The 14,074-nt window shown below is 39.2% G+C and overlaps 1 protein-coding gene across 1 annotated transcript in view; it reads left to right on the forward strand.

Moving 5' to 3' along the window:
* dgkh (diacylglycerol kinase, eta) overlaps positions 1-13,839 on the forward strand; it is a 395,761-nt gene extending 381,922 nt beyond the window's left edge. The window contains exon 31 of the mRNA XM_052013887.1: positions 3,481-13,839. Within this exon, the coding sequence (XP_051869847.1) occupies positions 3,481-3,570 (90 nt within the window). The 3' untranslated portion in view covers positions 3,571-13,839. The remainder of the gene's footprint in view (positions 1-3,480) is intronic.
* The last annotated feature ends 235 nt before the right edge of the window (positions 13,840-14,074 follow it).

The raw sequence follows: 14,074 nt of genomic DNA on the forward strand, positions 1-14,074 counted from the left end.
GCTGCACCAATAAGGGAGTGGTCTCAGGCAGAACTGAAGCAAAGACTGTTTCATGTGTCCCACAAAGACATGTGTAGCCTGGTACCACACAGATCTCCATAGCTACACCTGTGATTCAGAGAAAGTGGGTAAAGTTGAAGGAGAAGTTGTTCAATGTGTGAGCAAGTTCATTTCAGGTAAATGAGTGTGTTGGTGCAGGGGAAATGGTTTTCCAGCATTTTCTGTTTATATTTTGAGAATCTATAATATAGTTTTATCTTCATTTTAGTTACAATGCAAAATATTTCTGAGCTAAGAGATGAGAGGAAAACAATCTGAGTAACAGAGTAAAACATGAGATGGTCTGCTCCAGCAAGGTTTGACTGAATGTATTCATATGGTTCCTTCCTGTATCTCTAAGACAGATTGGACAACCTGCATTTTCCCACGTTATTCAGGTACTGCAGCAACCATTCTGCATATTACAAGATCCTGCAAATAATATTCAAATGAATGACCAATTAATCTGTTCTTAGCAAGGGAATGGACACCAGAAGATCTCCCTGTCTTCTTTTAGAACTGTGCCATTAAAACATTGATACTCGTCTCTATAAGAACCTAACCCAATGAATTAACATCAAGTGTAGATGGCACCTCTGCTACTTCACTGGCAACTGAACACTTAACCACGTCAGTTTAAAGTGTCTGTTTAATGCTTAGAGTGAAGCTTTAACTTCTGGCTTAGAGGCACACATGCTACCAATTGAGCCAAGCTGTCAAAATCTGAGTTGCTGAAAAGCAGGTCCTGGCTCCGTAATGCCTTAATTTTTGCCTTTCAAAGGAGCCAAGATTCTGTTAACACATTCAGACCTGGAGGACCAGCAAAGGTCCAGAGAGACACTTTTAAGATTAGCTGACCTTCACTGCTTCCCAAAGTGAGAAATTATATCAGACTTTTTTTGGACAAATCACAAGAGCACAACAGGAGCTCTTACCCCTCAAGCCTGCCCCGTGATTCAATATAATTGTGGCTGATCTACCCCCAGGCCTCTTCTGTGCCAGTTCTCCACAGCCCTCAATTCTCTGATCTTTCAAAAACTTATCTACCTCCACTTGAAATACTTTAAACAATCTAACCACCACAACTCCCCGGGGAGTTCCAGAGATTCGTACTCTCTGCAAGAAGAAATTTCTACATACCTCAGTTTTAAATAACCTGCCCTTATCTTGAAATCATGGCCCTTCATTAGAGACTCTCCTGCTACTGGAAACATCTTAACTTTTGCTCCAGATTCCAGCATCTGCATTCTCTTGTGTCAACATCTGCCCAGTCGTGCCCTCTGGGGGATCTTATATTTTTCAATAAGATCACCCCTGATTCTTCTAAATGCCAAAGAACACAGACCCAACCAGTTTATCTTCACTTGATAGGACAATCCTCTCATCCCAGAAATTATTCCATGAATCTTCTTTGGGTTGCCTCCAAACTGCTATATACTGTCTTAGGTAAGGGGACTAAAACAGTGTGCAGTACTCCAGGTGTGGCCTCACCAAAACCCTGTGCAGGTATAACAAAACTTCCCTATTTTGAAACTCCAAGCCCTTTGCAATGTCGGCCAATTTGCTATTTGTCTTCATAACTACTTGCTGCACCTACCAGCTAACTTATTGTGATTCATACACAAGAACACCTGGATCCCTCTGTACTTCACTTACTTACAGTCTCTCTTCATTTAGATAATAATCCACCTTATGATTCCTCTTACTAAAGTGCATGGCCTCACACACCCCCACACTGAACTCCATTTGCTGGGTCTTTGCCCACTCACTCAATCTATCTATATCCTGTTGCAGAATCACAATGTCTTCATCACTAAATGCCCTGCCACCTATTTTCATGTTATTGGCAAACTTGAATACCTTATATTCTGCCCCTTCCTCCAGGTCATTAATACAAATAGTAAATAATTGAGGGCCAAGAATCAATCCCTGGGGTACTCAACTTTCTACGTCCTTTCAACCTGAAAAAGACCATTTACTTCAGCTGTTTTCTATGTGATAACTAGTTTTCAACCCATGCTACACCCAACAACAAATCTGCCAAACCTGAAGAAAACCCCAGGCAAAGGATTATCTCCGTGCTGTCTCAGTGTGGGTTCAACATGAGAGGCAATTCACCAGCCCATGTTGCTTTATCAAGGCTTGTGTGGCCTGAGTAAATTGACATGGTACTTCAGCTTGTGAAGGATGTATTCAAAGATATGTCATCCCTTTACAGTGTCAGGTTCTGTTTACAGTATAATACTGTACAGATCTTCTGCTTGGCGGGATCCAGAAAGTTGCTGGTCTTGCAGGATGCAATGTTCATGTGTTGCCTGTGGTAACAGTGTTTATTGTCTCATCTTAATGTCTTTAATTTTACTGAGGACCATTGCAAACACTCAGCAGTCATTTTAAATTGTATTTACCCAGAAACCCCAACTAAGTTTAAGCCCCCTAACTAAAGGGAAGCTAAACAACATTCTTTCTCATGTGCTTGTACAATGCCCCATGCCCAGCAACTTCTCACCAAGGTCCTTGCCAACAGCTGGAGCAAAAGCTATAGCTGCCGCCTGGGGTACATCACGTGGAGGTGGGACCCACACAACTATAAAGTACAGTTTGTCATGAATAAGAGGAAAATCAAAAAATCGCCCTCTACTCAGCATTGAATCACCTTGCTCTAAACCAAACTCTGATTCTGCTTCCCACATACCCCCATTGGTAGCATTCCAGCTTTTGAATCAAAAAGTATTGGATTTGATTTGCATTCCAGGCACTTAAATACAGAAAACTAAGTGCGGCAATGAGGGGGTGCTGTACTGTTGGAGGTACCGTTTATTAAACCAAGGCCCCACCTGGCCCCAAGGTGGACATAAGGGAGCTCCGTAACATTGTTTAGAGGAAGAGCACTTCTCTCAGCTGCCTAATTACAATATTTATCTGTCAGCCAACATTGCCTAAAGTAGGTTATCTGGTCTGGAGACATAACTGTTTGTGGGAGTTTGTTGTGTACATATTCCCTGCTACGTTTCCTAAATCACAACAGTAATCCTATTTTAAATCTGAAAGTGGATCTAGAAATATGCACAACCTTTCCGCTTCACTAGGTTCTGGTTTTGGTAGAGTTGGTCACTTCTTCATGTACCTAAAGTTGATTGTAAACATGCTCGTCAACAGACTAAAGATCCCAAGCTCAGTATTTTGTGGTCTCCAGAAGGAGGGCGGAGTTCTGGAGTTCCCTGGATTTAAAGGTCTTGGAAAGTATCCAATTACATGTGGAATGTGAACTCTATACAACGATGCAGGGGAGATGAGGCATATAGACGCCATTATATCACTGCTATCGGCAATATTGATCAACCAATTATCTGACATGAGTGTGTCGTGGGTTGCTGAAGAAAGAATGCACTTTAACAAAGCTATGATGCTGATGAGTTTATTATGCTTTATTTTTTTCAGGATCTGGGGATAACGAAAGTGGGCCACATGAAGCGAATTCTCCAGGGAATTAAAGATCTTGGCAAAAACACTTCCATGCCAGAAGTGTAGCTGTTCTGGTGCTATCTCAGAAAATAGTGGAGCGCTGTCTGGACTTCCCTAAGAAGTCCCGCAATCATATAACGTTCTGCGGGATTTCCGCTCAGCAGGATTTGTGATCTCGCAGCCGTCACTGGGTGCAATGTTCAGGTGTTTGCTTCAATTAATGTGTTCTTTTCTAACCTTAAACTGTTGCGAGTTTTACTAAGGGTTGTGTGCCAATGCAATTAACCCTCAACAGCCATTTTAGATTGTTAACATGACAAGTCCTTATATGCATTGGTAAACTTGTGTTTACAATGAACTGCGTAACCCTCCTGGAAACAAGGATGCTGCAAAATGGTAAATACAGGTGCAAAATATTTCAGGACTTCCTTCCGTGAGGGCCGTAGATCCAAAAACGGCTTGTTTTTTTCGCATTACATATCAATTTAATGCAGACAATTGTCTTTATTGCTTTAGAAGGTAGAATTGATTTGTATCCTATACGTTTATTGGAGTGGACCCATTATCAGTGTTTCTTGACCCATGAATATGGTCTGCGGAACATATCACTTGATGGCCAAGGAGTCTAATTTAGACTGAAGTAGGAAACACATGCAGTGTAGCATGCATGTAGATTCTCCCGCATGGTGTGCCTGCTTGAACTCTTTCTATAGGATTGCATGACATATGCCTAATGCTTTCTAAAAGAGAAACACTTGAACAAGTTTTATATTTGTTTAATAGTCTGTAACTTATTACTACTGAAGTGTTAATGAAAAGTTATTTCTGCTGCTCTGTGTTAAACTTTGCATGAGCACATTTCTTTCACAAGGACTGGTTCACAGGAGTTATGCCGCCTTATCCAGAAAGTGGCAACCAACCCGCTTCCTCGTTTGAGGGCAATTCAGTGGCTGTATGATTAATCATGAACAGGAGTGGTGGTGACAGGGTAGTACTTATCACAAATGTCTCTGTGATGGATGTACTTTTTACATAATCTCTGTGTGTGTGTGTGTGTGTGTGTGTGTGTGTGTGTGTGTGTGTGTGTGTGTGTGTGTGTGTGTGTGTGTGTGTGTGAGACTGTGCATGTGTGTTCATGTATAAAGGTTCACTGGCAATACATGATTTTGGAATATAATGGGAATGAAAAGCAATTGTTGCATTTTTGACCTTGGCAGCCATATAGACTCCCAAGATGATGAGTGATCCCACATTTCTAGATCTACTCCGACATCTGCGTTCTCTGTGAACCTCTGCTAAAGAATTATTTGGAAAAAAACCACAAGGAGGCCTGATTCAACCTGTGTAAATGTGTGCAGTTGGAATTCCACAGCATGGAAGGTGACCATTCAATCCATCATATCTGTGCTACCTCTCTGACAGAACTATCCAATTGGTTCCCCTTCCCCAATTTTTTTTTTCTTTTCGATCTATATTCAACTGCCATTTTGAAAGTTCCTATTGTATCTATGTCTTCTGCCCTTTCAGTCAGTTTATGGTCAAATCATAGTTGGTTTTGTTAAAAAGAGAGAATTCTTTCACCTTCCCCTCTTTTTCTCAATTATCTTAAATCTGAAATCATTAGAATATTTTAGATGTGTTAAATTTTCCTCCTGGATTCTCATTTTTATCATCATTGTTCTTGTTATCCCTATAATTTTCAAACTTCCTCAATATGCTTTCAAATTCTTCTACAGAACTATGACACTCAGCACTACCTCTCCATTGCCTCTTTCAAAGCATCTATATCAACAGACAGCTTGCCCAAGCTCGAGTCTCAAATGAGCCCACACTTTTTGATTACTATTAGGATGGCCAAAACCATTGATTCCGTTCACCGCCTTGGCTACCTTCTCCGGCGGAATGAAATGCTCTGTAACTCCAACATCCTATTTAGTGTAGTGAGCTTCTGATTTTCCATCACAAAGACCACCAGTTTACACCTACAATTTACACATCAAATGCCAACTCCACCCCTATTCAGGTACATCTTCCACTGAAACCTCTTGACGTAACTCTTCTAAGTGGTCTCCAAAATCGTAATCTGTATCCTATTCCAGACTATATTTCACCCTCCTGTTGCTAATCCAACATCTGAAATTTAAAATTCCCATCCTTTTGTTTAATATCTTCACTTCTCCCTATCTTTGTAACATCCTCTGTCAATATAATACACTACAAATTCCATTGATCCATGCCTCCTGGGTGTCCTTCCGCACCTCCCTTTATCCCATCATGAGCAATGCACCTTCAACAGTTCTGACAAAGGGTCTTCAACCTGAAACATTCACTCTGTTTCTCTTCCCACAGATGCTGCCTGACCTTCTGAGTATTTACAGCATTTTCTGTTTTTGCTTTAGATTTCCAGCATCTGCAGTTTTTTTTAATTTTCTACAGTCAAGGTCATGGTCTCTCAAATTGCCTTCCCAAATCCCTCTATTTCTCCTCTTGTAATATTCGTATTAAAACTCTAATCCAAGACTATGCCTCTGAAAAATATATCTTCGGTGTAAGCATAATTTTTAATCTTACACATCTCTGTAGCACTTGGAGGTATTTTGTATGTTAATGATACTAATGAGTTTTGTCCATTATTTACATTTCCACAAATGTGCAATAAGGTCATCTTGCAATAATGGCTTTGGAATTTCTTACCTAGAAGGGCAGAACTTAAAATGTGGCCTGTTGGTTCAGAGACACAACGTGGATCTGAGAGAGCAAGACTTTGAGTCTCTAATGTAAACCAACTTGTAGAGTGGACAATTCGTTTTGCAACAAGAATAGCAAATCCTCACTATGATATTAGTTAATCTTCTCACAAAGCTTGATTGCATAGAGCTTTAACATATAAAATATGTTGACTTGTGTCACTGTATTTAATGAGATGTGCTGCCCTCTTTGATAGGTGTTGTACTTAGAGAGAATTTATATAGAAAGGACAATGGGAAGCTGAATCCAGATAAAGGTTGGTTTTAATATTGAGTCATTTATACCCACCCATGCTCAAAATCTCTTCCTTATGATCGAATTCTAAGTACTATTTGCTCATACTGACACGTTGTGAATTAGTTCCTTTTTTCCAGGTCCCCTATACAACTCGACAAGAGATCTTATTCTGTTCTCACAATACGTCATGCAAAGCATATGCCTGAATCTATTTGAGTTATTTAACCTTTTTCTAGGCTCAGACCATATCTTGTTCCTTCTGTTCTGTACCAGCAGATCACTTATTATGAAGTGTTGACAAGGCAGAGCTTAAACCATTATCAGGTCACCCATCCTCAGTGGCAACTGGGCTCTAACAGCCAAAGTAGTGAAGAATTAATTCTACGTCTACTGATACTTAAGCTTACAGGAGAGACAGAGTCTTGGACTTCCACAGGGCAGATATTGGGAGGAGGTGGGCGAAAGGCACTTTTCAGCCGTTCCAATTAGCTTCAAGAGAGTGTGGATGTTTTTCAATCTAAAGATTCTTCTGCTCATGTTTGTAGATTGAATAAGGACAGGATAGGAATCAGCTGCCATAACACAGTAGTTGAAAAACCTGCCAGCATTGAAATTAGTGCTTGGTGTGAGCTCAGTGTTCACCTGGGTGATGTATTATTAATGAAGCTTTAATCTAATCTGATTTTCTTCCCTAAAAAAATGAAGGAAAAGGAAACCCAGTAGAATAAACACTTATTGTTGAATAAAGGCAACAAACCTGCAATTTGCCTGCAATAAGTATTTCTGAAATCTGATAAGAATGTCTGACAGATGGTGCAAGGCTTTACAGTAGATTGTTAATCCTGCACTCTTTATCTAGTCATACATAGTTGGATCAGAAGTGTACAACTAGCAGGTGTCCAAAGAATGTAGGTCCAGATTTTGTGGAGAAACATAGGCAAAATTGTCAGGATTTTAATTGATAGCAGCTTCAATGGGAAATCTAGCAGTTGCTATCAGCAATTTGCTACTGGCAGCAGGCCAGCAGTCTGATGCCGGAGCTAGGGGCAGTGCCGAAGCACAAACCTGCTCTAAGTGTCTTATACTTGTACTCACTAAAGAGTCCTGCACTGGATGAGAAGAGGTGCCACTCCTGGTTTGAAAGAAAGGAAATGGGAGCACCTCAGGTCTATTAATTAAAGAAAAAAAGAATTTTAGTTAGGTTCTTGATTTAAGTTTCTTTTTAATCTTTCTAAAAACCTTCTTTAAATCTAATGGTTGATTTAGATTATTTACAATGTTTGTGATTATTTTCAAGTGTTTTAGAGTGTTTCAGCCTCTTTTTAAGGCCCCTTTAGCTTTTATTGTGCAGTTTTAAGTTTTCAAATGATTTTGAAATGTCTGTGAGACTTTCATAAACATTCAGTTTTTAAATGTTTTGATGGGGTTAGAACAAGGATTTCAATTTCACTAGTTGTCAAAGGCCATTTGCAGGAAAAGCTTGTTTTGGCCACCCCCATTTATCCCACTACAGTACAGAAGCTCCTTCTCCAGCATAAGGTCTTGTCACCAAGGGTTCCACCTGATGGTGTCTGGACATTCTTTTCGGGAGGATCAGCAAAATGTGAATTTTTGCTCAGATGTCATCATTGAGCTGATTATGCTCACCACTGATCATAAAATCCAGGTTACTAGTTGTGCAGAGGTCCTTGTGCAAAGTAATGTTTTCAGAGCATTAGGTACTGAGTTGAGTAGTGTAAAAACTGGACTATGCTTGGACCATGTCTGTGGGAAGAGCTTGCCTCCCAACAAAAAGCATTAGATTTCATCTTGTGTGAACTTGTGATCAAATCTCAGCAACATTGTTGAATCTCCTCCGGCCCTCTGTCAAATAGATGGCATGGAGCATTTATGGACAGTGTAGAATAGTGCAAAGCCCAGCAATCTAACACCAAACACCAATCTCAATATTGCTGGACAGAGAAGTCACTGAGAAAACAGAACATGGCACCATTTGCCTCCCTTGACCATTTAATGTATTCAGTAGCCAACCCAAGTTTCTGCATCTCCTTGACACAGTAAATCCCACTTGATTAACCAAGCTGCTGTAGAGGACACATTATGCAAGGGACGAAACATGGCAATGTAAGAATTTGGAGCCAAAATCTTTTGTGAGCTTAACATCTACAAGTTGCCCCACCAAAGAAAAAATGTCAAGGTGGCAAAAACATTGTGCCAAGTAAACAGTGGGATCTAATATCCCAACCACCTCTGCCATCAAGACTTCAATCATTACTAAATCCTGTAACCCCAAAGTGTGTTTTGCTTAGTGTATCTCTTTCAAAGATTTCCCTGGGTTTTACCCCATGGCCAGTGTGATATTTACACATGGAAAAAGAATTCAGAATATCGGCACATTTCACCAACAAAACATGACTATCATAGTGTTATACTGTAAGCATTTCTAGGAACTGATTGAACAGCACTCTAAGTGGTTCCTATTCAGCCTGGATAAAGATGGGTGTGCTTGAATTGCAAGCAATGCACATAGGATAAAAAAGAAATCAATTGGCCCATTGGAATGCTTCCTAATTTACTTGATGGGGGAATAAGAATGGAAATTAAGGCTACTGCCGCAGTCTTCCAATTCTCCTAGTGTGAAAGCAGTGTCAGAGGGCTAGAGTATTAAAGCCCTCTGGCACTGCTGTAGTACTGTTCAAAAAAAGGAGGGAGAGGTGAACTACAGGTCATTGGTGGTGGGAAACTAATAGAGACTATAATCCAGGGTAAAATTAATTTTGCAGAAAAACAAGTGCTGATAAATATGACAAACAATTGCAATCTTCAGTGACATAGCACAGCAGAGTAAGTTATGAGTTAATGAATGCTGTTGTGGAAATGAATGAATGCACTTGCTGTTGTGTACATGGACTTTCAGAAAGCATTTCATAAAGTATCTTATGATGGATTTGTCAGTGAAATTGAAGGCTATGTGACTAAAAGGACAGTGGTAGTGAGGGTACAAAATTGTCTGAAGGCAAAGAGCAGTGCTGATAGGTCTTCATTAATAACAGTGTATAACCCCTGAGCTGATATTGAAACCACTGCTGGTTTTGATCTGGATTTGGGTATACAGGACAAAATTTCAAAGTTTGCAGATGATATCAAACTGGGAAATACTGTAAATGGCTGCAGACCAATCAGGTTATCATATAATTGGATAGTGGCAGATTTGAAGGCAAATTCTGGCAGAATGAACAGATATTTCAATGATAGTTAATGTTGAGAAATTTGGTTGAGGAGAGTCAACATAATAGAAATTACATTTTAAAGTGGGTGCAGGAACAGAGTAGAGAGGTTCACACACATAAATCTTTGAAGTTTGCAATTTATATGGGATCATTACCTTTAAATACAGGGACAAGGTACAAAAGCAAGAAAATTATGGCAAATAGAAATCCTTGCATGAGATTGAGCTGAAATGTTACATTCAATTCTGGGCATCTATAATATACTGAAGTAGTACCATGAATGTGATTAAATGGTGATTTACCAGAGGTTTTGATGGAGTAGATAAGGAAAAATGTTTCTCCTAGCAAGGGGGTATTAGTGAGGCTGGAGTCAGTTGCCAGTAGGCACAGGATTCTGTTGGAAGAGTGGGACCAATTGGATAGCCCTTTCAGAGAGAGTGAACAAGTACAATTGGGCAAACAACCTTCCTCCATGTTGTAAAGTTGTGCAAACTGGACTCTGGTGTGGAACTCTACCTTGTGTGTGCAGCAGAGTTACAGTGGGCACTGCACATTATCTTTCAATTGCTTTCTGCTTTTCTAATAAAGCTGCATTCCCACTTTAACGAAATGGGGTGATGTCTCCATTTAAGAGCAGGAGTCTTGCTTTAACCCTTTGCCTTTGCTGGAGTATCTTGTTGCTCTACTACTGTGCCATGTGACAAGTGAAAATAGGAGGAATTTGGTGCGAGATTGTCTTAAGTGTTCTTATGATAAACCTAATCACAGGTGGCATTCACAAGACAATGAGAAAGGAAAGCAATTTAGTACACTTTATGATCTCAGGATGTCCCAAAGTGGTTGGAAATCATTCAAGTACTTCCTGAGGTCTAGTTACTGTTGAAATGTGGCTGCCAATGTGTGCACAGTGTAGTCATACAAATAGCAATGTGAAAATGACCAAACCATCTGGCTAAGTGCTTCTAGTTGAAAGATAACTTATTGGCCAGATCACTCTAAATCTTCAAGATGTTGCTGTGGAATTTAACATTCACCTGAGATAGAAGATAAAGCTTCCACTTAATGTCCCATCTGAAAGACGTCATCTCTAATGGAGCACTATTCCCTTACTTCTGCACTGACAGCATCAATTGAAATTATCTGCTTTTATCTCTGGAGTGAGACTTGAACCCATGACCTTTTCAGAGGGAAGCAGAGCCTAACTATCTGCTATCGGACTCCACAGAGCCTGTGAGACCCTGTTTAAATACTTGGGAAAAGGACAAAATATTGTACCTTTCCAGTTTATGTTGCAAACAGACAAGGAATCTAAGACATTAGTGCTGCTCAGAGTTGTTTTAAATGAATCATCTGACACTTTTATGATTGATCCACATTGTATCCTGCTGTTAGCGAGGTTGTCTTCCCAAAACAAGTTGCTGAAAAGGGGTGAACCGTTCGAAAGTTTGTGGCACCAGGAGTGGCAACTATTTGATGTTTAGAATTGTGATCCTTAGAACTTGTTTGAAGAGTGTTCCCGGCATTGACGCAGTGTTACAACATTTAAAAGTTGTAGCTCAAGGGATTATGAAGAAGATAAAGTGAAGTGATAGGCAGCATATTTACGAAAGGAACATGATTGTAGTTATTCCTAAATGTACACCGTTTTGAAACGCAGGTCTCCAGGAACCTGGATCAAATGCTGTGTCCCCAGGCAGTTTGAGATAGTGTTTATTTAAGGCTCCATGTGTCAACTGAACTGGACAAGAGAGAGCCAAGCAGTCATGGTACTGAGTGGGTATGTACACGCAAATGTAACTGTTATTGCTGAACATGTGGAGGAGACCTATGGAGAATACGGTCCCTAAATCTTTTGAACCCCAATCTTCCTGTTCCAGATATTTGTTGAAAGATGTTCATAATATAGCAACACATTCATAACTAAATCCCTAGAAAAAAATAAGACATTTCTGTACCCAGCTTTGCTGGGGTCAGAAGCAGAAAACTGCACTGAATTTTCATACCGTACAGCATGTTATAAAGGTGTACCTCAAAGGTTCTCCATCAAATTTGCACTTATCTACGCCAATAAATAGCATTTTTTTACTATTCTATGCAGTCACTTTGAAGAATGAGGCCTTATTACTAAAACAGTTTTTACCTGACTCCCAAGGAACAGAAGTAACAACTTTTTTGCTTCCTCAGGAAGAGAAATGAGAAGAAACAATAATGTGATCCTTTATGTCCTTTTACATTAATTAGAAGTCGACCTTCCCAACAACTGTCCCAAGTCTCTGCTGCAAAGGTTGGTCAGTACACAGGAACTGGGAACACTAAACAAAACCCGGTTTAGAGTACTGCATTATATCAAAAATGACAGAGAAGACTATGTCATGAAAAATTTATTACGTACTGGGGACAAACTCCTGTTTATAGTTATTCAGCAGGGCAGTGATGATTTATTTTTTTAACCACCAGTGGCCAGCCTTCTCTTGAATTTACCTGAAGTGGGAAATGATTGACACAGCTGCTTTTCACAGTGTGTTTACAAGCAAAATGTGCATGTAAAGTCAAAAGTTTCGCTTATGATCTTCAATGGGCTACGTTGCACTAATAAAACTTACCACTGTAATAAGTACACATATCTGTAAATGTACCTCGAGTATTTTCCTTCTGCCTAAGATGTATTTTATATGGTTTGGATTATCCATTCTCCTTAGCGCAGCCTCCTTTGATATTTGTAAATGTATTAAATTGTGCTGGTATTCGTGGTAGTGAAGCATAAAAAAAATTGTGACTTTGTTATTTTCTAAGACAAACTGTTTTCTAGTACTATTTATGGTTGTCCTTAAATGAAAATTTATAAGCTATATTGGTGTTGCTAAATCATTACTTTCTTCTGCAGCAAAAGCAGTGCTATACTTCCAAGCCTCACCTTATCAGGAGGCTGTTTTATACATTCCTGAACAATACTTTCTTATCCTGTCAGTGGTTATTAAGGCATGAAATAGTGTGTTTAGAATTTTCAGAGGCAGTCGCACAATTCTAACATCAGATAAAGGAGAAAGGGTAAGCCTGTGATACTGAGACAAAACATGGTAACAAATGTCTACCACATTATTTGGACAACTTGTAAACAAACCTTCATTGACCAGCCTGTGCTTTCAGTTTTTGTCCTAACAAATGCATTAATTAAGTTTATTACCTGATGGGAAATTTATGCAAACATTATATAATTCCTACATCAACTGTATGCAACATTTTACTTTGATTAGTGCCATCTTCTTTACCTTGGCTCAGCCAACCCATATCAAACTTTCCAATCTAGCACTGACCCTCCAGTAAGAAAGAGTACTTTCCACATCAGGACAAGCAGAATCCTGCCTGTGAATTGATTAGTAGTTTTCTTTGCAGGCTGTTAAACACAGTGATGGGTTTCTGCATGGAATGAGACGCCCATATCACCAGGATAAATCTTCTGTGCAAGTTGTTACTATCTATATCCTGATTGCTATGTTCAGCTTCTGGCTGTTCTTTGATATTTTTCCTGATTCTCCTCAAAGATAATATTATCAAAGCCAGATATTGAAGAGTCTGTGTGATGCTGAATTTGTGGACTAATTTTGCTTCGGAAATGATTAAAGCTTTAAACTGCCCAATACCCTTCCAGTACCATTTAAAAGCCAACCGATAGGCAACAATTTGTCTTTATGTACTCTGATAAATAAGGCAAAAGTGAAACGTCTTTGTTTACATACTGTTTACAACAGCACAGTTTTATTTTTAATAAACAAAATTTGGAGTATTTATTGCATACTGTTTGGGGAACTAAAGATGTTTTATGTAATTCACCCTTTGAATATAATGTTACATTTACATATAGATATTTGGGTGATTTATTTATGTAGTTGGTAATTTTATGACTACTAGAATGGATTTTGTTTTCTGTGCCTTTTATGTTTAAATGCATGGTTGAATATTTATTATTTAGGAAGTTACTCAGATGTGTATTTTTGTATATTGCTGGAATTGGTGGTTCATTTTTGTTGTACATTATGAGCTGCCTTAGGGAAAGGCAGTCTGTTAAGATCTTCCTAACATACTAAAATACTCAATAAATCCAAATGCATTCACTGCTCAATCTGTGTTCATTTATACTCATGATATAAATTCTCTACCTCAAGGACCTTCGTCTGCTGAGTCGTTAAGTATGTTCAGAACAGAGGTAGATTTTTGGACTACACAGGAATCAAGAGTTATGGAGATTAAGTGCAAAAGCAAAGTTGAGGCCAAAGATCAGCAATGATCGTGCTGAATGGCGGAACAGGTTTAAGAGGTCATACAACCTATTCCCATTTCTTATGTTCTTACCCTCC

The sequence above is a fragment of the Pristis pectinata genome, chromosome 4 (genome assembly GCF_009764475.1).
Source record: "Pristis pectinata isolate sPriPec2 chromosome 4, sPriPec2.1.pri, whole genome shotgun sequence".
Taxonomy (NCBI): domain Eukaryota; kingdom Metazoa; phylum Chordata; class Chondrichthyes; order Rhinopristiformes; family Pristidae; genus Pristis; species Pristis pectinata.